This window comes from Onychostruthus taczanowskii, unplaced genomic scaffold (assembly GCF_017590055.1).
Source record: "Onychostruthus taczanowskii isolate IOZ18803 unplaced genomic scaffold, ASM1759005v1 scaffold4, whole genome shotgun sequence".
Lineage (NCBI taxonomy): Eukaryota > Metazoa > Chordata > Aves > Passeriformes > Passeridae > Onychostruthus > Onychostruthus taczanowskii.
Genome location: NW_024501459.1, coordinates 19,759,636 through 19,784,775, shown reverse-complemented (window position 1 = coordinate 19,784,775; position 25,140 = coordinate 19,759,636). Strand labels below are relative to the sequence as shown.

Genomic DNA, 25,140 nt, shown 5'->3' with positions numbered 1-25,140 from the left:
GTATTAAATGCTAATAATAAACTAATCTTCAAACAATCTTGTAAAAAATAGTGTTTACAGTAAAAATGTTAATAGAAAATATGTGGGTTCATAATGTTGGAGTTAACTTTTGCAGATTTTCTCCACTAGCCTTATTACTATCTATTACCATGTGACAAACCATTGTAACAGAAATTATATTACAGTCTATATATTTTGAATGTCTCAAACTTTGAGCTTTAAATTCCTTTAATATTTTTAAATGTAGGAATGATTGCTGCCAGAGCTAAACCAGTTTCTTTGAAATGTTGAATGCACAAGCTTCTGCCAAAATAGATGAAGAATGAACACAAAACATTTAAAGGGAGTGCTAAAAGGGAAGGGGAGAGGGGATCGAAGAACTTTTTGAGGATCGTGACAAAAACTTTGTGGCTTTACGATTAAAAAAATAAATAAAACCACAAACTTTTCTGGCTGAAATGACCCACTGCGTTGCGTCCTGCCTGTTTCTGTGCTCCCCCCATGTCCGCAGTTTGTTTCTTTCAAACCTCAGTGCTCCCTTCCTGAAGGAAGGCCTGGGCAGATGCAGCGCTCTGTGCTCCCCGCTCACCTGGCGGCTGCGATACCTGAGCAGAGATAGGTTTTTGCTCCTTGGCGTGACCCATTGTTGCTTTGCGTATCGTGCTTTGCAAAGCTAATTTTTATTTTTATTTTTATTTTCGTCTGTCCCTTATTTCTGCCCTCCCGCCAGAGCGCAGGCGCCGGGCCGGCATTGGCGGCTCCGCCCCGCCCCGCGCCTTACCCAGGAGCCCGCGCGGCGCGCCGAGGTCAAGATGGCGGCGAGGGCGCCTGGTGAGGCGGCGGGGGCGCTGGGGGGGCGGCGGCGGGGTCGGCTCTGTCCCCGGCCCGCTCCCGCCTGCGGTGCTGGGCTCACCTCGGCCCGCGCTGGGCAGCGAGGCGGGCCGTGACGGGGAGTGGGGGAGCTGGGGAGCCGCTGTGCACCGTATGCCCTTGACGGGGACAGCGAGTGCCGGTTCCACAGTCGCCGGGCGAGGCTCCTTGCCGGCCTTCCCGTGGCGGCGGCGGGAGCCTGGCCCCGATAGCTGAGCTTTGTGGGCGTAGAGCGTGCTCGGGAGCACTGGAGGAAGCCTTGGGCTGCTCATGAGGGCCCTCGGGGACTGCTGTCCTGCGCGGATACCGACTCGGCGCGCAGTGGTCTGAGGTTATTCCTTGTCTGGCCCTAAAGGACGAAGGAGTAACTAAGTAACCTGCTGAGGTAGTGCTCTGATGAGCTCCTGTGGGGTGTTTTGGGGGTGACCTGGTGAGACTGATGATTTAAAAGTCGTCATGTGAAACAGCTCGCCCGCATTGCATTGCCCGTGTTGTGCCGTTCGTGTCCCTTCCAGACCCCTTGTTGAGGTGTTTGATAATGTGTAAAAGCACCTCTGCCGTCCCAAACCACACTTAAAGGAAGGTGAACGTGCCATATGTGGTGTGGAGGTCTGGTTTTTTTGTCTGATTAATTTTTTTTGTTTGGTTGGTGTTTGTTTTGATGTGAATTTCATGGTTGACTTTGGCAGCTCCTTGGAAAAGGAATAGCATTCGAGTATCTGGAGAGGAGAGCAGAAGATTAACAGTATAATAATATGCTGGGCTTGAAGTCACATAGCGAAAGCCAAGGAACCTAGATAAATTATTGGAAAAGCCTGATGGTTTTGTTTTATGTAGACTATGGGTTTGGCTCATGTAAGTGTTATGGAGTCTAAGAGTTTTGTTGCTGTCTTTGATGAGGAATTGGTAGCATTTTTCCAAGCCTTAAAGCAGCCTAATATTCAGATTTAGTGAAATGGGTGAAACTCTTGTATGTAGTGAGTTCAGTGTCAGTTACGGGATGCTGAGAAGTAGAGCCCAAGTCACATATGGTCAAATTCAAACTTGATAAAATGTTACATTACTGCACATGTTGGAGGCCAGCAAATATTTGTGTACTGCCACAGTAAGGTGTTAATGTTGAATTTTACCTTGCTGTGCTACTGATGATGGTCATGTTCAGTTGCAGGAGGTGGTCGCCTGTTAGACAGGATTTGCAAGTGGTATTACAATGCAGCTGGGTTCAACAAATATGGTAAGTGTTTCATTGAGTTTTAAAAACTGCAAATGTAACAGTTCTCAAACTAGTTACGGGTCATGGGTGGCATATGTACACAATGGCATAAGTCCTTTTGATCAAAACTAGCTACTACTTTGTGGCAAAAATGTTGACAATAGCTTCAATTATTTCTGTGTTTGCTCATGTTCCAGTGAATTAACTTCTATATAATATATATTTTTATATATATATAATATATATATATATAACTTATAACAGCTAAGGCCAGGCTGGGGAAGTTGAAAAAACTTTCACAAAGCAGTCGTGAAAGCTCAATTATTTACATTTCCCCACTGAGTCTCTTTCACTGGCCAGTGACTTCTAACCCAAAGACTGCCCTTGAAGCTGGAGAGGTTCCCACTGATCATAGTCAGCCTATCTGCAGTACTTATGCAAAGTATCCAAAGTGCAGAAAAGATTACAGTTATTCTGCCCTTTGTGTCCAAACCATAACTTCAGCTGGCATCACTCTGGCCTGCACAGTGGTGGAATGGGTGTCAAAACAGGGCTTCCTTAAGGAAGGAGAAGAGGGTCCCTTAATGGTGTTGTCTTCAGTTTATTCAGAGTTGTTACCAAGTTTGTTTCAACCATTTAGATGGCAGAACAGTTCTTGTATGACAAGAATCTGAATATTCAGATGCTGCAGTTTATTGCTCACCACAATACAAGCAAATCTCTTAAAGGAAGTTAACATACCTGCCCTGGGGAAATTAGAAAAAAATTACAAGAAAACTGTAAATAAGTAGCTTAGATCCTTCCTCCAAAGGTGCAGTGCTTAATTCCTCGTAATGCCTGTCTGCTGAAATTCTTACTTCTGCTGCTTCCCTTGAAATGTGAGTGAAAAATTAGCAAAGCATGAAATTTAATATAGTGATTAAACTAGAAGCAGTGCTCCCTGTGCCTTTGAAATAAATTACGAAACTGAATTTAAGAATATGTGACTCAAATATTTGTTTATTGAGACACTACTGCCAAAACAGTTACATGAGATTAAAACCTTTAAGCACAAGTCAGAAGGTATGTTGTAGTAATCATCTCGGAATGCCACAGAAGTAATATTGTCCTATTTTGTTAATACTGAACCTTACAGAAAGGTTGGTTGTGTTCAAGAATCCTGTGTTCCACAGAAGGTGTGGGAGTGTGCTTAGTTTTGAGAAGACTGGGTGTTTCTCCCTGATTTAACTTCTAATTTGGAGCTCACACACCAGCATAGAGCTTTGGGTTTCCATAGCTTCATATAGTCAGCAGAGGTCTGGTCATCATGAACAGGGCAATTTAGGAAAAAATTCTTCAGTACTGAAGGAGTCTCATCTGTGGCTGACTGACTCTAATGGATTCAGAGCTCTCAAAAACCCTTTACCTGGACAGTCATCTTTAACAGAGATACAAAATTAGATGCACATGAGTTCACCCCTTGGATCCAGAGAAGTTTTTGTTCTGTATATGCATATTCTCATGAAGCACATTGAATTAAATACCCATTTTCCTTATTCCTCTTTAAGAAAAGGAGTGAAAAAAGTAAATGAAGTCTGAAAGTCAGTGTTTGGGATTGCATGTTCTCTCTGAACAATTAGTGGCTCTCCTGGATTGGTTTGGCTTTTCTTCATAAGTTTGTGCTGGCAGTGTTTTGCCCATGGTACATGTGTCAGTCCTAAATCTTACTGAAGAACATTCATTCAGTGGTACTGTGAATTCTTCTTTGTTCAGGGTTAATGCGAGATGATACATTGCATGAAGATGAAGATGTGAAAGAGGCACTGAAGAGACTTCCAGAGCATCTGTACAATGAGAGAGTATTTCGCATAAAGCGAGCGCTGGACTTAAGCTTGAAACATCAGATCCTTCCCAAAGACCAGTGGGTGAAGTATGAAGAGGTATGTGCATGGAGTGTTTCCAAGGTGCAGGTCTTAAATGGCACTGCTAGGAATGGTGGTTGGGATTTTCATTCTCTGGGGAGACACATGTTTACATGTTCTTTATCATGAATGAGTCAGTATCTCATGGAGTACCTCTGGAAAACACTTTTGATTGCAGTTTAGAAATCTGTTTTTCTGTACAAATTACTAAATTTTTCTCAAGATGACGGAAGCTTATGCTGCTGCACCTCAGAATCACAGCACATTGTTTGCATTTCTTTTAAGCTGTCAGATAAAGAAATACAATGTAAATAGCTTTGGAATTCTTAAAGAAGGTCTCCTGCTTTTCTGAATAATTTCTTAATCTTGCAGGAAATCTTGAGCCAAAACTTTTATTCATTGAAGGTGCCAAGGAAGAATAATTTGGAGGGAAATCATGCATTAAAATAAGTGTCACCTTGTACTTCAAAAAACAAACTGCACTTTCCTTATCAGATGTAACTAAATTTTATTTTTTGGTAGTAAATTGGTTGACAGACTTTGCATCACTGTCCACCTCAGCTTTCTCCAGGTTACCTGGCAGGGAGGAATTTTATCGTCAAACTTTTGACTCTAGGAGAGTATAAACGCATGAGAGATGTATTAATGCATCTCTGAATAAGCAGAGGATGTTTCTTGTGGTCTCATAGGTCATATTTAGGTAACTGCTGCATTGAATAACTGGTCAATTCCTCAAGCAGAAGTTTGGTTTGTAAGTGTTAAACATGGCCAGGGTGTTCTATCAAATGCAAGTTTACAGTGCTGTTTAGAAGTTAAGCTCAAAAAGAGATTATCTGGAGTATTATTGTTGGACTTTGAACTAATTACAGTGGATCTTGCACATTTGAGTATCTGCCAAAAAGAACACTGTTTCTAAAGGCATAGCTGGAAGCATCACTTTGCCTGCTAATGTTGATGAGGCATTAGGAATTAGTGGTTGCTGCAGTACAGAACTTGTCATCACAGACTTGGCAGATACAAAGTTTACCTTTTCAGGGTAAGTAAGGCTGGATTCTTGTTTGTTTGGTTGGTTTGTTTTGGGGGGTTTTGTTTTGGTAGTTTTGTTTGCTTGTTTTGAGGTTTTTTGTTTTTTGGGTTTTTTTTTCCTTGATAGGTTGGTGTTTAGTCAAACGTGGGAAGGAATGCAGAAGAAACAGTCCATAGGAATGACTTGAGATGTTTTTGGACCTTGCTGTAAGTTTAAATATATTTCTTCTATATATCTCTTCTTTTTCAGGATCACCGTTATCTCGAACCATATCTAAAAGAAGTAATCCGTGAAAGACAAGAAAGGGAAGCATGGAACAAGAAGTAACTGTTGAACTACTTCATGCAAATATCCAGATATTTCTGATATTTTAAACATTTGGATGTAGAAGTCCATAGGGAGGCAGTTGTGGGCCTGAGGAATACTGTTTCAGCTTGTTCATTGAATCTGTTCATCCAACTAAAATAAACATGTCAAACTATAAAAATCTTGGAAGAGTTCTTTCTAAATGTTAACAAGCTAATGTTCAGATCGTTCCTGTGAGCATATACATTACACATTAGCTTTGTGGTATGCAGTCTTCATCCCAGCTTTTGATTCTTACTCTTTTCATCATACAGCTGTTTTCTGCAGTAATAGAATTAGGTTAGAAATGTTCAGGACTGTTGGTGCTAGTTGCTCTCTTAAGTTAAAGAAGATTTGGTCTTCATTTGTCACTTGTCCCTGTAGGCAACAATACAGAACCAGTGTTTGCTGTTACAATGGTATTGTGAGACAGAAGAATGTAATATTCCGTGTACCTGAGCAGATATATATTGTAAAAAAGGAAAATATAGATGATTCCTTAATCATAAAATGGGAAATGTTTCCCTAACTTTTTATACCATATACATTGTTAAGCCTTAAAAATTATTTTCATGTAAACCATAATGAATGTCTCACTTCAGCTTTTTGAGACTTTTTATTCTTTTAAAGAGTAAAAGTGGTATTCTGATGTGCTTTGAACAACATAGCACTTAACATAGTTAACTTCTCATGGGTTTTTTTCATCACCTAAAGCATGCTCTAGTTTTTAGTGATTCATATGCAGAAAAAACTGGCCCTTACTGGCTGAAAACCTGGACTTTAGTCTTCCATAGTTCAATGGTAGTGTGAATTTGATGCAGATACTGGTATAAGGCATGAAATTCAGAGCCTGTTGTGTAACCTGGATGAAGTACAGAATCTTGCATGATGGCCTCAAGGTTAGTGTTTTTCCTTTTGTTGTGCATGCTTGTCTGCCAAATACAACACCCAGTTTACCAAAAGAAAAAAGAGCAAACCACATCTGCAGTTTAGAATTGGTATGACCAAATAAATAAAATACTGGATTAGAAGCTTTTAGCTTTGTTCATCACTCTGTTACTGACGTTCACCTGCTTGCTTAAGTCCCTTACATCTGTAGGATGGATACAATGATCCCTCAAAACTTGACAACCTGATGTGGCAAAAGAAAATTCTGCAAAAATACCTTCATTGCCAATGTTCCTCCTAAGTCTGTATGGAAAATATATTAAGAATTTGAGGCTTCCTTTTTCTCCTGTAGTAAAATCTAATGATTGAAGCATACATAATTTGATGTGTTTTTAGGAACTTCATGATTTTCTTCCAAGAGACAAATAGGGCATGAAGTTTCACACTTCTCTTTATGGAATTATTAGAGTATAGCTTTCTAATGAAATCAGAACTATTTCATTATCTCTTAGAATTATATTAGAAGACTTAATTACATTGTGAAAGTGAAAGTAGTACTTCACAGCTGGTCAAATTTCTATGAAAACTAGAAATGTGTGGAATACTGTACTTATTTGACCACAGGTTTTGATTAAGAAAAAAGTCTCTCAAAAATTACTTGATATGTACAAAGGGGCTTTGTTGGCATAAGATGCTTAAAAATAGGCTGATCTTTGAGTGAAGTGCAAAGCAGCCACGTTGCAGTTGGCCTAAACCATCTGAAATCACTGACCCCTTTACTCTCAGGTGTAACATCTTAAAGAGTCAGAGGTGAGTAGTAGAAGTTAAGAGTCTTTCCAAATGATCTTTTTGGGCAGCTCAAGGGAAAGAGGAAAAAGAAAGCCATGTTAAGAGCTTTCCTGCTCACTGAGGCTTCATTTAGATGAGTTTTCAGATGCTTCTGACTTGGATTGATAATTTTTAACTTTAAATTTCCCTAATGTCCGAAGTAGTCTTCTGTCGAAGCATTTTGAATTGTCTAGTTGTATCTTGGAGGGCTATTGGTATTAGTAAGGAAAATGTTATTTACCATTTTTGGCAGAGATGGGTGTGTATTTGAAATGTTTAGAAGTATCTAAAAATGGTAAGGAACAGGGAAGAAGGAGGCTAGTGTAAGAGTGGCATCTATTGCCTGGGAGCCATAGCAGCTCTGTGTTAAAGACCAAACCCTTCTTTAGGATATGTGGTGTGAGATTTGTATGCCTCTGCTACTGGCTAATGAATGAGTAGCTTGGGAGACATTTCATATTTCACTTCCTGGTGTTCCCCTCTATGCACACCAAGTTGACAAGCATTAATCTTAGCCAGAAGAAATGGGAGTTTCCTTGTATGTAACATTTGAATTCTGCTGGTGACAAGTTGGAGGGTCAGCATGATTCCCAATTTTGAATGCTTGCAGTTATGCTTAAAAATATCTGGGATGGGAAGGAATGCATTTGCAAAAATGGGTTTCAGATCTGCAATTTCACTGTTGGTTCTACCCCACCTGTCCATCTCTCTGTGGGATCCTGCCCTCTGAATCATCCCGGCCTGTGCAGCCATTAGCTTGCTGTCTGCAAAGTTGCCTCATTTTAAGGAAAAGGTTAGTAACAGTAAAGGGGATCAGATAGCTAGAGGAGAAAAGAAAAGAAAATAAGAAAATAGAAGAGTCTGATGAGGAAGGAAAGGGCCTTCTGCTTTGGAGAACTGGGATTTCTGTATTCTGCTATTACAAGGTTCTTCTGTAATACTAAGCAAGACACTTTGTTCACAGAAACTCCATAAGAATTTTGCTAAGTGCTTAATATATCTGTGCTTGGAGCTACATCTGCAGAAGTGCGGAGTAATCACATCTGTGTCTGCGTTCAGTTCATTGGTTCTGAAAATATTAGGTGCAAGTGTTGGTATTTATCCATACACACAATGGTTACTACAGGTGGTAGTAGCAGGAGCAAATTTCACAGGGATTGTCACTATCCTCATTCCTCTAGTGGTAAGTGCAAAAATACTTACATAGAAGAAGATGTATTTGTGACTTGTATCTGGTACTTTCAGAAAGCAAGGATGAGTCGTGCACTGAAGAGGATTGTAAAGAATTTCTGAATGAGAAGAGTGCCTAAAATGTGAACCTGCAATTTAAGGTCACATCATCATGTACAATGCAACAGTGAATCTTGCATCTCCTTATTCCTGATTTTGATACCTTCACCTTTGTTAATGTAGTTTTTTGGATATAAATTTTGTAGGGATTCCATAAATTACTGAGCTATTTTTGTCGTTCACCACATCCAAGTTATGTGTGTAAAATTAAGAGTCTGAGCTGACATTGCTAGTCCTGCAGTTTGATGATAGTTTTAGCTTAAATTATTCTTCATCACTTGAGCAAACTTGTGCTTCACTTGAAGTTCTCTTTATTAAATACATAAGAAATATAAGAATACATTTTGATTGCTGAAGATCATGTTTGCTATGTCAGACTGATTTCCTTAAATTTTGAATTGGTCAACCCCAAAACAATGGATTTTTTTCAGCACTATAACAAGAAACATATGCTTGTTTTACATCCAACTTCCATCTGAAAGAGAGCTACAGCAGATACAAATCCCATAAGAATTTTGATGAAACATCGTGCTTGTCATTTTAATAGAAGCGTTTTAGCATTAGTATGGTAAACACATTCTGACTTGAGGCATTTTCTCTCTAGAGAGCAAAGGTCAAAGATGACCTTCAGGACATCTCCACTATTGGCAGTTGGTTTTCATGGACTGAAACTGGCCAGGGCAAGGGCTGTTCCTGGGCAGCAGAACAGGCAGGCAACCCTCCAGGGTGACACCAGAGTGACTTCACTTTTCATAGCCTCTCTTAGCTGATCTACAGCCCAAAGGGCTAACATCTTGAAAAACTGTAGGCCACAAACTTCATTGTAAACATATAAATACCATGAGGCCTGATCCCAAACCTATTTCCTCACACTCCCCTGCAGGCCGTGTGGAGCTGTAAGCTTCCTTCAGTGTCAAGAAGTTCCTGACTCACCCAGAACCTCTGCTGGTGTTACTGGGATGAGGTGACAGGCAAGTGTGCTGTCCCAAAGCTGTGCCAGAAAGCATCTGCACCTCTGCCTTCCTGGCAGGGTATGTGTTAAGACATGTCTGGAGAAGGAGCCCTCAATGCCTTCTGCTCACTGGTGATTTAATGCTAGGTTATGCTGGCAGCCTGTCAGCTCAATTACTTTTTCTTCACAAAAGGTGTCGATTCACGGTTCCCTTCTTGGTGAATGCTTACATATTTTACATAATATTTACATATTTTCTGGAGTGCAAGTGGGACTATTAATCCTTTTGGCTATCTCTCTTCTGCTATGAGAGATCTGATAAACTGTACCAGGAGACACGAGGACTCAAATCAGTTGCTTAGAGCTTTTTTCTAGGCTGGTTTATGATGAGCTTCAAAATAAGGGCAGTGCCTGACTCCACCTGCCTAGGGGCACTTGCCTGTCTAGGAAAATACTGCCCACCAGCTTCTGCCCTGCTCTCTCCTGTAGTACCTGAGCTGTGGCACTGGATCAGGGAGCTAGGCCAAGGGCTTGAGTGAAGAATGCAGGGTGGATGAAGGGTTGAGGTAGACCCAGGATTAGGGAGTCATGTGCAGGGATCTGAAGGAAGTATAAAAAATGTAAGTTGACCTCAATCCCCTTTGCCTGCTTTGGAGGTGCACGGTGAGGATGAGGTGGAGTTGATGCATTTATGTGCAAACGTGGTTTAATGCATTTTGGGAAATGGGAACACTGAGTATGAGCATGTGGAGAGAGGTATGAGGTAGTTTGACAAAGGCAAAGGTGCTTTTCAGGCCACTGCAGAGAGTGACACCTGTGTGTCCTAACTTTGGGAATGCCAAGTTCATGGCACTCATTGAGGCTTACGTTTTCCCCAAAGAATATTTAAAGATCATACACTGAACCTTACTGTGAGTCCAAGCTGTCCCTGCCCCGCCTCCAGGGTGCCTGGGCATGGCCTAAGCGTCCGTCTCCTGTGGGCCAACCTCATCTGCTTCTTTCACGAAAATCAGAACATTTTCAAGAAGATGCCCCCACAGTGACAGGGTAGGTCTGACTTTTGGATGCTCACATCTCTGCTGCAAAAGAGGAGCAGTGGATCTTTCTCTTCCAAAGCCTAAGCAAGTGCTGGAATTGTTGTTGCTGCTTTATGACCGTGTGCTGCTTTGGTTCCTGTGCTGGGAAAGGACCTGGAGCCTGAAACCTGATCAGAAGGAGGTAACTCGCCACAGCTGGGCTGTGCTCTCCTCAGCCCTTCCCAAAGTGGTTCCCCACTGGCCTGCATGGATCTGGTTCTTTGTGTCTAAATCTTCTGGATTGCAAGGGGCGGCTGCATAGTGAGACATGGAGTTAAGCACTACTGCACTCAGTATTCCAACACCTAAGCCCTTTTATGAAGCCTCATACTCCCACTGCGGCCTAGCAGATTGAAATGATTGTTTATAAGCAGCAAAGTTCAGAGTCCAAAGCTCAGATCTCTTCAAGGCACTTCAGAGGGTTTTCTGTCTGCAAGTTGCGTTCCCCTGTGGAGTATTAGTTTAAAAAGATACTATTATGAAATAGTCATAAAAGCAGCTTGATCTGTTTGGTTTGCTTAAATTAACTAAAAATTCTCCAAGTTCTCCATGTTTGTCAGCCGCACTCTCTCATCCTGAAGAAGGTGGGTGAAAACTCCATCAATGTGCAAGCGGGCCCCAGCAATGCTCAGCACTCAGCCAGCCTGCTGCAGCTCACCACACTGTCGTGGCTGTGTAGAGGTGGCTCTGCTGAAAATCAAGGTGCATCCTGCTGCCAGGTGAGGCTTGGCTCAGCTCTGCTCTGTGCACTGCAAAAGCCAAGGTACCAGAGGAGGGGTGAGATCATCATTTTGGAGCTCTGTGGAGGCAGTCATCCCTGCCTAGGAGCACTTAGGGCAAAGTCAGAACATGGGGCTGCACAGACAGCAACTAGACATGCTTTATTTATATATTTTATATAGCAACAACACAAAAAAAACATTCTCAAGAAAAATAACAGACCATATTGCCTTTCAGAAGTACAGCTTTGTTTTTTATCTGGTCACAGACTCTTGCTCTTTCTAGTGGAAAGGAGGGGTGTAGTCACCTTCACCTTTGGAGCTCTGGGGGATCTCTTTCATTAATTTCCATCCTTAGCTTTTCATAAGTATATCAAACCCAGTGGTGTGTCTGAATGTGTCCAGAACAGCCATTAAAGCCTTATTCAACAAGCTACTTCAAAAGAACAAGAGGAGGTATGCTTTGAAAGGGGCCTTCTCCTCCAGCTGCTTCCACCCAGCACTTTAAAAACACATAAGACACAATAAAGCACGTGTTGACATAAGTGAGCCTCAAAAAAACCACTGGATTATTTTGAAGGAGTATAATCTTAAGTGGGGAGAGTTATCATCCTTCACCCAGCAAAACAATTACATCAGTGTAGCTTGGACTGGGATCTGCCTTAAGATCTCCCAGATGTTGCAAATGGTGTAGCTGCTGATCAGTTGCCCTGGGTAATTATAAACTGTCAGATGGAGGAGGGGAGGTTGGTTCTCAAATGAAACAACATAAAAGCTTTTTGGGGAATTGTAGAGAGGAAGATCCACTGTTCACAGCTGACACTGAGAGCCACAACAGTCTCTGCTTATGCCTGAGTGGACATGTCTCTGAGCCTTAGACCTGAGCTATGGCATGCTGCATAGAGATGAGCCCTGCAGCAAGGGGTTTGCTGCGGACTGATCCTAGCAAATCTGATCAGAAATCATTTTAGCAGAATCTCCTAGCCTAGAATGAGGGACCTGCTGCCCACCTCACTAGCAGAAGCCCATCTGATCCTGACGCAGCAGATGCCAGCCCTTACACTCAAATGGAAAGAGGCAACCTGGTTAAAAACTGTCACTTTGCTGGTCCTGGGAGAAATCAGCTTTCCCGGCCACAGGGTTGGTCCCCTGCTCAGACCTGGTCTGAGCAGCTGGAGGACAGAGCCCCAGATGAGGTGTTGGTGCTGTGCTGCAGCACAACAAGAGTTCAGGACTCTGGGAGCTGCAAGGAGATGGGGAGCAGGTCCCTGATGCTGTAGCTGGGTGGCTCAAACACTTACCAGAGCCTGTCCCCAGCCCAAAGGGTCATTTTTGTGCAGTTTCTCTGAAACATTTGTTGTTTGTAGCACAAACAAGCAGTGGGCATGGTGAGCTTATGCCAGAAATAAGCCTGGCTCCTCTCCTCATTGCATGTGATTGCTACCTCCCTTAAACACACCAGCAGTCACTGGACTCATGGAGCATGTTCAGGTCATCAGTGACCCTTGAAGGATTTGGGAAGGCACCAGTGTCCTGAATGGTCTTTGGAAATCAGCTGGGAGATGCTTCAGCCTTAGAAAGAGAGGGGATATTGGAAATTCCCCATGCTGGTGTTTCCATGGGTAACATGAATTGGTGAACTGCCTCTCCAAGGTCCCTTCTGAGAGTCCCAGATCACAGTCCCACTGGGCTCCAGCCCATCTGTCCAAGTAGCTGGGGTGTCCATCCCGGTTCCTGCAGCCCAGGGCATGTGACAGAGCCATGTTTGCCAGCTTGCAGCCATACCCCAGGCTGTGAAGGTGGGAGCATGGTGAGGGTGAGGAAGCGGGGTGGGCAGCAGCCATCCCCACATGGCCTGCCCAGGGTGGTGAGCAGCGAGCAGCACCAGCAGCTAACGCTGTGCCACGGCAGAGGGAGCACAGGCTCCCAGCCATGGCTCTGGCCTCTGTTACCAGCACACTGCTGCTTCCCCACCACCTGCTCTGTGGTTCCTGGATCCCAGAACAGACAGGGATGCACTCAGGGAGGGTGTGCTCAGCCGCCACCCTGGGAAGAGCTGCCCAGTGCCAGAGATGCAGGTGGCTTCATCAGCACACCAGGGTGACAAGCTCAGCATTAGGTCAGCTACACAAAAACGAACCCCTGGCAATGCCAATGCCCCAGGTGGAGGGGTGGCTTTGTCCTGGATTCAATGATAACGGTGGGGAAAAACATATCACCCATCTCCAGCATCACCAATCAAGGCTAGCTCACCCTGACACAAGGTGGGGCTGTGCTGTAACAGTACAAGCACCACCAGAATGTCCTGGCATTGTCTTCTTCCCTTTTTTAATTTCATTTTTCAGGATGACAACACTTTAGAGGTTTATGACCAACAGGAGAATTTACTACTAAGTCATATACTGATGTAATGAAATCTAATATATGCTGTGTAATGAGTTATGAGATGTTATTTAGTTTCAGGGTTTTATTACTTCAATCAGTTATGACCATATTTCCTTTTATATGATTGCTCACCCTTTAAACATACCAGATGACTGTATAAAGAACACCTAATAAAGTCTGGAGATGTTAAAATATAAATGTTTTAATTTTTGCCATAAATTTTTTCAGTTCTACCAGTGGTGGCTTTTGCACTGGAAGCAGTGCAAGACCCGGGCAGTGTTGACTTGTTCCTCTGTAGGAAGGAGCTGGACAACTGTGCTTCATTACAAAGCACAGTCAGTCACCAATGCACGTCCCTGGTGATTGTATGTTGTATTGTGATTTTTCATGCTTAATTTGTACTAAGTTGTACGTTGGGTTGCTCCTTTGTACCACTGTTTTAATGGTTCCGTCACAGTTGTCTCCTCCCTCCTTTCTGTTGTCAATCCCCATGCCTCCTCCCCTGTTTCCCTGGAGACCTGTGCATCACTCCCCTGATCCCTCCTGGTGCCCCTGTCCATCACTCGGCGACCATTCCCCTTTCTCCAGAACCTTCTACCTAGGCATCGAGTGATTGGTGCAGGGGCTGGGGCTCCTCCCCAAGGTTGTCCCCATTGGTCCCCCTTAAAGTCAATCTTCCCTTTCCCCAAGCCCCCCATGTCCTATTGGCTGGAAGGCAAACCCCTCCCCTGCTCCCTCCCCCCTTTATAAGCCCTTGCACAGCCCCGCTCTGGATCTTCAGCCAGTGGGCCTCCCTCGGCTGGTGTCTTCCCTGTGTATTCAATAAACTTGGATTGCTGCCCCAGCTGGAGTGCACTCTCTTTGCTTCTGGCGCTGCTGCCCAATGTCTTGTCACACAAAGGTGGAAGCCTTAGCCCTAAGCTCTCCTGATCCCGCAAGGAGCGGGATGGTGTGCCCTGCTGCTGGCTGTGCCGGTACTAGCTGGGACAGGCCCACCAACGCACTTGGACAAGCACGGCTTCAATTATGCACAGAAATGGGAAGTTTTTTAGAATATAAACAAATGAAAGACAACACTGATCTGTGATAGAAGTCATTATCTTAATTAAACTCTCATATTTACCTTTGCAATTGTTATATACACGTGCCCTGGATTCTACCAGTCTTCAAGAAGGGAGAATCAGGCTTATAGTCTTCAGTATCAAGATCAAATCCAGGGATGTTGTGCCAATTTACCATTTGGCAATCCTCCTAATTTTTCCACATGTATGCATTGTATTCTAAAGCCTTTTGGGATGATGTCATAACAGTGGAATTATATAGCTGTGAAATAAGGTCAGGATCAAGTCTTTAATAAATCAATGTTTTAGCAAGGAAAGGACAATTGCAGGAGTAGAGTCTCAGTTGTGACGTATTCATGGTGAGTGTGGAGTTCCCAGAAATTATTGTAGAATGTATTTTATGATGTTAACAACTCCGCAGTAAGAGTTTGTGTCGAGTGGATACTGACTGTTGTAAGACTGCAGCATACAGCTGCTCTCTGGTGAGCCACCCACTCCTGGGAATGCAGAGGTCTCCAGCTGCTGGCTGGGGTCCTGCACGGGTGTCACCTGCCTGGAGATGACATCTATGTATAACAGATCTAATTACAATGCTCTGATTTCCTCCCCACCTCTGCAGCAGGCAGCACTCGCATGATTTTCTGAACCTGGTGGAAGTCCCCGCTGCAGGAGTGCAGGGGAAGCCAGGCTATGCTGTGCTGCTGCACTGCTGCTGAGCTGGCAGGTAAGAGCCTGGTAAACCTGGGCCACTGTACAGGTTCTCTTGGCCAGCTTCAAGGGGGAGAATACTTCCTTTCAGAGTACATTTTAATTTAGTGTTTGCAGCAATCAGAAGTACTTTCATCATGTTTAATCTGCTGTGACTATGGCTGCCACGTGTGCCGTGGCCCAAGGATGACTTTGTAGGGATGATCCCTGCTGTTCTGTTGCCTGCAGCAGAAAGGTACCAGAGGTCCAATTTGACAGAAGTTCCATGCCCATCTCCATCCCAGCCTCCGAGTCCTGTCTGTGACCAGCCTGTGCATTGTTTTAGCTGTGGGCAGTATAGCTGCCATATGTATTCCCTTCCTTCCAATTCTGCAAGGCAGGCTGTCAACCCAGAAGAGTCCTTCTGGACAGCTGTTTATCAATTCAATGTTTTTCAGTTGTATGTACATCAATATGCTTTACTTCTTCCAGTGTTTATTCAATTATTGATAGAGATACTAACGGAAGGGAAAGATTTCTAAATAATCCATTTTATTTTTCTATTCTATTAATATCTCTATTGCTAATTACATACATTTTAGGAGAACTACAGCAAGAAATGAAATAAAGAATATACTATTCACAGTTCCAGACTAATAATTCAGCCAAAGAGAATCATACATCAAATAAATGGCCAAGTGTACTTAAAATGTGTCATTGTACAGTAACAAGGCAAAATTTAATCCCATTAAGAAAATGTTGGCAGTGGCTCCGTGTTTGGGAATATGCCACTGAACTGTCCTGCTGTAACCTTGGATGTAGGAAAAGTTGAGACAAAGCAGCATACTCCGCTTGACACATCTTTGCCCTTTAGGTCCTTAATGCTGCAGTGATTTACTGAAACATTTAATACTGTTTAGCTGCAGAAATTGTCTCATATGCGGAAGCTAAGCAATAACATGCTTGCTGAATGTGTCCTATTTGCTGCTTCATAAGCAAAGTTTATTTGCAGTTCCATAAAATACAGAATTCTGAGCTATCTCAAAAAAGCAAGCACATATTAATTTGTAAGAAACAAAATCTTTGTTCCATATATCTTATTTAAAGAATAAAAAGACAGGTGGGTTAGTATCTCACTAACCAAGGATTTAAGAAAAACTTTTTTTTCCCCTCAGGTTTTAGTTTTCATCTGGGTTACTCTGCTTTTACTTTGCCCCCACTGTTCCCAGAACAATCTGGAGTACTTCTCTATTTTCCAGGTACTTTGTATGTGGCACTCTGCTGCCAAAACAATTGACTTCTTTCTAATTAAGGATTTCATGTTTACCATAATAAAAAATAGTGTAGCTAGATGCATTTCTCATGACCACGTGTTGTATCCTTGGAGTTTTAGTTGTGGATCTGAAGAAAAACAGTGTGAATTAATGAAAGCATTAGATTTTCAAGACAAAATCACAGCTCGCTCAGTATAACCTACCTCCAGCAGCATGCTGGGGGCTCAGCACCGCTGCTCTGGAGTGCTCCCCACACTGCTTCTGCTCCTCCCCATGCACAGAGCTTCCTTCTCTTCTGCTGGTGTGGCACTTCCCTGATTCTCCAAGCACGGAAGGAAAATGGGTGCTTTGAGTGCTATTAAAATGCACAAACACTGTGAGTTGGAAGTATCAATATTCAGTGCCTTCCACAGTCCTCTATTGAAAGTCTTGCTCCTAAAGTATCGTCTGTGTGGTTTCCCTCCACTGTTACGTGCAATATCACGTTGTGTGGAATTAATCACTTGACAGAGCTTTGTGTCTCTTTGTACTGCAACAGCTTCTAGAAAGATTCAAACTGGCAGTTTTTGTAATAAGTCATGAGGAAATATATCTGAATAGTGCATGTGTTTTATACTGCAAGGTCAGAGAGTACCCATACATCAGGGGCTACGGGGGGAATAAGAGGGTAACTATAGATATATGCCTAACACACAAATATAAGTGATTATTTTCTAGCTCTCATCCTCTGGCATTTGCTGTCAAACCAAAGAGAAAAAAAAATGCTGTACCTTTTTTGTGTGATTGTAGGAGTCTTCACCTCACAGAATCCAGTTCAGAAACCGCAGGAAGCAAATAGTATGGCTCATAGAGATGGAGTGGCCCCATTTCTCTTGCACTAGTCACAGTGCTAAGGATCTGGCACAGATGCTCAAAGAGGCTGTGTCCCGTGCTGGCAGCCCCATGGTCATGGCCAGGATGGGGTAACTGTGCTGCTTCCAGCAGATTTACTTCAAGGAGCAGAGGAGCAGCACAGCATGGTGGGGTGGTGTACCCTAGCAGGGCTCAGCACCAGCACTGGCTCCTAAGTGGCTCTTTGCTGCCGACAGCCTGGTGTTGATGTTTTAAGGGCAGCTTGCTGTCAGTGGAGGTAATATGACAAAAATTAGGTAGGCAAGAGGGATTAAAACATGTACAATATTGCAGAACTTGTTAGGCTCAATTACATGAGTCAGGAACTAGTGGAGTGTTTGAAGACCTGGAAATAATTCCAATTTGTCATACCAGGAGACTCCTTCCCAGAAACCGGCTGTGTAAGCAAAGGCAAGTCCACCATATGGAGAACAGATGTCTCAAGGGAGCTGAAAAGAAGATACTTTGCTAGTACTAAAAATATTCCGTATGAGGAGGTGATAACAAGTGCTTCTAAAGAAGAAGCAATTATTTATCATTGAGTAGACAATTTTTACTGTTTCCTAGAACACAAACCTAATAACCTCAAACTGCCAGAGTGAAGAGGCACTGATTCACAGCTTGGGGTAGAAACTATAATAATAAGCAGATTGCACATCTTGTTTAACCATCTGATTTTTAAAGCATATTTTGTCACAGTCTGTGTCACTGTGAAAAAAGAAAAAAAAAAAGGAAGTCAGAAGACCATGAGTTGTTGGTGTATAGTTGTTTCAATGTACAAAGCAGTGCGGTTGCCTTTGCCATTTTTAGCTTGGATGTTTTACTTTTTTCCCTTTAATTAGGAACTGTCATGGTGGTTGACTCAGTTTACAACTCAGTCGTGTTAGAATGGTGTCTGTGAGAGCTGCCTCCAAGAACAAATCTGCTAAAACATCAGGAATCAGATTTGAGAGAAGCACTTCATTGCTGCCTTTGGGTGCCTTAGGAGATGTGCTAAGGGAAGATCCAGCTGAGCAAAGAAGCTCAAGGACTGCTTGATTTGAAATGGAGCTTTGCAATGACTTGCTCTACAAGCAGAAGCATGCAGCTGTGGCTGCTGCCTGTGTAAGTACCAGCCATGGTGCTTTCATCCAGGCAGATGGCTGGGTTTTCCTCATGACACAGCAGCAGAACAAGAGCTATTGGCACAGCTCCTTCAGATCCAGCAACTCCAGCAAATTACTGCAGGGAAAGATAAAGCAGTACCAGCAAGGGCCCTGTGGCTTATTCTCTGGTGCTGGGGTGAGAAGAACTGTAACAGGCTGTCTGCAACAGCCATTCATCTAATCTGTAACCTCTAATGACTGCACACCCCCCCGGTCGACAAAGGCAGCATGCTCCTGAGCTTATATTTGTTTATAGCTGGGTAGTTTGTCCTACTATCTAAGCTAAATCTCCCTTGCATCCTGTTAAATCTATTACTCCTCATGTCTACTCTCAGTGGATATAAAGATAACATGTTTTCATCCTCTTTACAGAAAAAAATTTTGAAGGCTATTATCCCACTCCCTTTGGACCTATCTGTCTTCTCTTCACTAGACTAAACAACTCCAAGATCTTTCAATCTCTCCTCACAGGTCAGATTTTACAAACCTTGTAATACCCTTGATGGTCTCTCAGGGCTTTCTTATTTCATTTAAGTCTTTTCTAAAAGGTGATGTCCAGTTGCTGGATGCAAAACTTGAGAAGTTCCCAATGAAGTTACCACTCAGCCCTTAGCTTTCACATCCCCACACCTACCCTTGTGGGTGTCACTGTGGTCAGCTGGGGTGTGTTCACCTCCAGGTCTCTTCTGCTGCCTGGTTGGTCACTCCTTGTTTCAATACGAGGCCTTTTGACCTCCTAGCACTTTGCATGTATCCCTCTTTGGTTCCATTTGTTGATTCTGGAAAAGCTCTCCAATTTTTCATAGCTATTTTGAATTTTAATCCTGGGCCCCAGTATGCTCACAATCCTCCTGGCTTAGTGTGATGGGCCGATTTTATAAGCATACTTTATTCCATTATCCGAGTTACTAATGAAAATATCAAACTGAAACAGGCCCCAAACAGACCCTGGGTGACCCTATTAAAAATGAATTTTCAGTCTGATGACTGAAACCATGATAAGTTCAGCATGTTTTCCAACCACTTGTGCACCCACTGATTAATGATTTCGTCTCTCCTTAGCTGTCTGTGTGAGAAAGTCATGGGGGACACATTCATATGCCCCACTCAGTTGGGCAATTGCTGTTTTAAAACTGTAAACAAACCTTATTAAATACATTGTCTTTTTCTTCTGATCAGTGCTGGGGTCTGCAGTGATCATGAGTCTGTAATGCACCAAGCACCCAAGGAAACAGCTAAGAAGGGAAGGAGGAGAGCAAGGCAGCATCTTCTGCAGGGTGGCAGCCCATACTGGGACTCCTTCCCTCTCATCCCGCATTTGCACGTGGGTGCTCCAAAGAAAAACCCAACATCTCTGGTAGCCAACAGTGAGAGCAGCAGCACCCACAGCTCCAGAAAAGCCAAGGGATTGTTGCCAATTCAAGGTGAGAAACATTCTCCTTGATTCAAGAAAGGATCAGCATTTCCATGCAGCCCTCACATGCATGGGGAACCCTCCTTCAGTGAAGGATCTGTCAGGGAAAAGAAACATTCTCCTGGGAGAGCACAGGAGAAGGTTGTTCTTTTCAGGCTCAAGCTTGAAGAGGATGCTGCAGGAGTGACAGAACTTTATTGCTAGGGAAGAGACAAATAATTTTGAGTACATGTTTTGGTTGCCCAGGGCTGAGTGTATACTGGGTGTCACAGCAGCTTCTGCAGCCACAGGATTCAGGACGGAGCCTTTTCTGCTGGTAGCTCTGGGCTATGTATATTACACCTTTACATTCAACATGATACTGCCTTTAGCCTGCTGGCCCCCTGCCAATGCAGCTGCAGAGAAGTTGGGGAAGTTTGCTATAATTTGCTTGGGAATTCTTGTGGAAAGTGAGTTTCACCTACTGCAGTGGAAGGGGATAGGTTTAAGAGGTTTGGGTTTCTTTTTGTCCTGAAATGCTCATCCTTACTTAGAAGTAATGTGGAGTTTAACATCAAAATATTTCTGCTTGAACATACAGGATAACTGGAAATCAGTGCTGGAAGACTGTTCAGAAAATGTACTGAATTAATGCTCCAGATTCCCAGATTAAAACAAGGCAAATGTTACTTTAACCATCCAATGGATGTTGCTAATAGCAGAAGAAGAAGATAGTCTCAACCCAGATTTTGGTGAACACCTTTAAAAAGCACCTAGATGGGTGTTTTAGTCACTGCTCAGCCAGCAGCACAAGCTCAGCAGAGTCAGGCTTAAGGCAGCCTTGCCCACATGCTGCTTGGCCAGCAGCCAGCCTTCCCCTGCCTTCAAGGAGTGAAATCCTGGCACTAAAACCTCTGCTGGCACCAAGAGCCCCAACTGCTGCACCCTTCAACAGCAATAGGGGTCTCTTAAGCCTAGAGGAAGAGGACCACAAGGGTATGGACAATTAAAGATGGAGACACAGTGGACTTTTATCTGTTTCCTATCAGGAAAAGCATAAATGATGTTTTAGGTTTTCAAGAATACCCTAACTCAGCATTTTGCTGCAGCAGGGTGGTCACTGGGCTTTGGACTGCAGCCCAGCCAAACAGAATGGAGCTTTTCGTCAGTTAAAGTCCAAGAAGGGAATAATGATCTCAGAGTTTTGTATTTATCATTGGACTTGGCCTCCTGACCCTCCTAAAGAAAGGCAATGACTTGAAACAGTTTTCACAAAGCCAAGAAATAAATGGTTGCAGTAAAAATTAATTTTATCCTGATATCTTTTTTTTTACCCCCAGATACACAATTTCTGTTATGTTTGGATAAATCTTACCCCCTGGTTCCCTCAGAATGGTCAATGCAGTTCTCCACATTGGAAAGCTGTGCTGGTCCAGAGATGTCACTGTCTTGGCAATAGCTCACACAGCCCCAAACAGGGCTATGTGGAGCTATGTGGAGTTTTTATGATTCAGCAGCAACAAGTGTGAAAAGGCTGAGACTGCTAGCACTCACCCTTCCTCAACCTTTTCGTATTCCTGGCACTCCCTGCGAGCATTGCTGGCTGCAGATATTTAAAGAGTGAGTACTGAAGTTAGCCTTTTTTTTTTTTTCACTTAGCATTTTTTTCCTTCCTCTTTTTTCATTTAGGCAGATCTTTATGCTTTTATGGACATGACAATCTTCCCCTGGTTTATTAGCACCAGCACAGATCATCTTGTCCTCCCAGCAAGCGCCATGCAGTGATGAGCAATACTCCTTGTCCCAGCAGCCTTTCTTCTCATGGCAGGCACTCTTCCCCCTCACGCAAGAAAACAAGCAGGGTTTGTGTGGTGAAAGCACAGGAGTTTTTCTGTCACATAGTGGGTGTACATTCAGTGTGGTGGATCACAAGCACTGGCTAAATGATGAGGTATCTTATATGTTCACCTTTACAAGCTGCACTATACCAAGAGGTCTTTGCATTTTTTTTCCAGAAGGCTGGACATTACTGCTCTTTGAAAACTGAAAGACCTCCACATAAAAAAAAAAACCCACAACATAAAGAAACTGAAAAAAGACTAGGGGATTTCTGTGCTTCCCAGTACACCTATGGAAAATGGAGACAAAATCTTTCCATGCTACACCTACAAAAGCATGCTACTAGATTCCTTTGTGCCTGCCACAGCTTGAAGCTCCATGTTTTGTCCTTCTAGTAGCATTCTTCTGGTATGAAATAGGGGCAAGATCTAGCCAACCTAAAACACATGTAAATAGGGACTTTAGACTCAAAATTCCACCTTATCCTAGGCTGTGATTTAGTCTCCAGGGTTGTATTCTCCAAAGAAGTACTTAAATGAATTGGGTACTTCCCAGGCCACTGGCACCTAACTTCTGACATCTATGTGTTCCTCAGGCATAACTGTTAATCAGTGTTAAATTAACTTGGTGGTGGCTGGAGGTTTTGAGGAGGGGAGTTCAGAGAGCCAAACCCATTTGACAGGCAAGATTCCTGTCCACCTGCGTTGGCTGCCTCGGCAGAGGTGCCAGTGATTAAATGGACAGAGCCTCGTCTCTCAGCCAAACATGGCTTTCCAGGTGCCCAGTGAACAGCACTGCTTGCTGCTGAATGCAGAGCTGAATTTCCTTTCAGATGAAAGCAAATTTGGTTACAGTCCTGGCATTGAAAGAAATCACATGCTTAGAGACCAAATATGTATACTTGGTTTTATTCTTCTTTCTCACAGCATACATGACGGCTGGAAATTTTTCCCGTGCACAGTCTTTTCTTTTTCTATTTATCTGTCCTTATTCAAAGCTAACAGCTGGTTTTACCTATGAGAACCAGCTCACAGATGCACTTCAGGATATAAAGCACATTTATGATAAGACACCTGATAAATCCCTTTATGTTCCATACCTTTCCTGTAAAGCTGGGGAGGGGGCGAGTGGAGAAGGAGAAAAGACCTGCCTTAGGATGATGTCATGGCTGTCGGGCACATCTGCCCCAAATTAAATTGCCATCTAAAGGGCTTATTTCTCAAACATATTTCTTTTCAGCTTGGAAGGAGACATAAAGCAGTGTATCCCTTCAGTTTGCATTTGGGGAGTCTGAAAATTTGGGATCACCCTCCACAGTATGCCAACAAGATTTACTAGTGCTGAGCCGCTCAGGTGATGATGCTGTACAAGTTGCATGAAAAATGAATCTTTTTTGGTTCCTTGATTAAGTTGTGACTCCTAATAAATCTTCCAGAGACATCAAGCCTGTCTTGCTAAAAGCATGAGGGACCTTTGCAAAGCCCTCTAAGAAGGTGTGAGAAAGAGGTCTCATCTGTGAGAAGAAAGCTTTAAAAAGTGAACCTGTTTGAATTTAAAAATATTCATTCTCAATCTTTCACAGTAAACTATGTGCATGCCAGAATTGGAAGACTAAAATGCAGAATGCATAGAAATAAACAATGTTTAAACACACCAAGAATGAAACGTTTGCAAATGGACTGCTTTTTCTGCTGTCCTACCATCCCCACCCTGCCCTCCCCAAAAAACCAAAAAAGGCAACAGGAAAAAGGAAGAGGAGACATGAAGGGCAACTATCATTTTTTTTTATACTTTCTGTGTGATCTTTTCCTATGAAGGCACTCAGCCTCTATGGTTTGTGGATGAAAAAGAGGAGGAAAATGCTGCACCAGACAAAACCCTCATGCTCTTGCTGCCTCTCAGTGCCAAAGCAGGTGTCCCCAAAATACTCAAGGTGGCAAAGCCCCGTGTAACAAGGCAAACATTTTTTTTCTCCTGAGCAGATCCCCTGGACCCAGTGGCCATGACAGAGCTTTGCATGTGTGTGATATTGGAGGAAAAGATGGAAAAGATACAGCACATGCCACACACATGTGCAGCCTTGTAACTGCCTGGGCAACTGCGTTGCCTCTTTCAAAGCCCCTGCCAAACAGCATCAAAACACAGCAAAACCTGCCAGCCCATATAGAAACCATGGCCCTGGTTTTCCAGCACTCCAGTTGGTGGAGTTACACTCATTTACACCAGCCGAGGGTCTGTTCCTACATTTCCACCTGGTTCCTGAAGATTTATATACTAATTCCCTGCAAAACATTACAATGGAAAAAAAAATTGCCTAATTGGGTCCACAAGCTCTATTTCATAAGTGAGTTATCTCAGCCTTGCTGGGTCAGATCTTACTGAGAGGATGATACATCCAGGGCTGTCATGTAAATCATTTCCTTTTGAATACTTACGTCTAATCAACTTCAGACCTTGTTTTGGACACATTGTATGTTTCATAAGCTGAAGAACTCTCTCTGATGAAATCCTTGCCTCCTGACCCCAAAATACATCTGAACAAAATTGTCCCATCAGGAGTTCAGATAATTGCTTGGCCTTTCCTGTCAGTCATAAACCAGACAGATGCAACTTTTTTGGACACTTCCCCACACTTGACTGTGCGTTTCAAACATATTCCAAAGAGTGTAAGAGAATAGGAATGGTTGCTTTTATAAATGTGTGGTAGTTCATATGCTTAAGAAAAGAAAACAGACTCTCTTTGCTGGTGCCATATGTATTATTGTGTGATAAAAATTTACCAGCATGTAGTTCTGCAATTATTATCCTTACAGCTCCATTAATCTTAAATTTGATTTATTTCTGTAGACATTTTTCTTTCACTGGAAATCCCAGGCTCTCCCTTTTCTTGCACCAAAGCTTACAAAGCACTGTGTAGTCCAGGCACAATTTGAAGACTCCATCTTTCTCACACCCTGAGAGACTGTGTTTGGGAGTGGTCTTTCTGCTCCCACTCAGAAACCCCTTCCAGACCTGCAGCCGTGCAGTTCTGTGGATGCAGCAGAGATGGCCAGTGGCTGACCCAGCAGGACATGGGCACTGAGCGAGACTCACACCCCCCAAGGCAACTTACACCTCACAGGGCTGCAGGAATAGCAGGAACAGCCCAAAGTCCTCATTGAGGGCTGAGCTGGGACACTGCCCAAGCACTGGTGGGGTCAGCAGGGAAGGCACGGTATGGACTCTGCAAAAGTTTTCTGCTGACTTCTGAGGGCACCACGATTTTCTTCTCCTTGCTTTCCTTGACAACTTGCTGGTGTACACAGGAGAGCTTGGAGAGGTGAGAAAAATTTGCTGGAGGAAGCCTGGAACATATC

At 43.2% G+C, this 25,140-nt stretch overlaps 1 protein-coding gene across 1 annotated transcript; it reads left to right on the top strand.

Moving 5' to 3' along the window:
• Positions 1–743: 743 nt before the first annotated feature.
• LOC121340141 (cytochrome b-c1 complex subunit 7) lies at positions 744–5,498 on the top strand. Its single transcript, XM_041412659.1, has 4 exons — positions 744–831; positions 2,033–2,104; positions 3,836–4,002; positions 5,261–5,498. Exons 1-4 carry the CDS (start codon positions 813–815, stop codon positions 5,336–5,338), a joined length of 336 nt encoding a protein of 111 aa, XP_041268593.1. The 5' UTR covers positions 744–812; the 3' UTR covers positions 5,339–5,498.
• Positions 5,499–25,140: the final 19,642 nt, after the last annotated feature.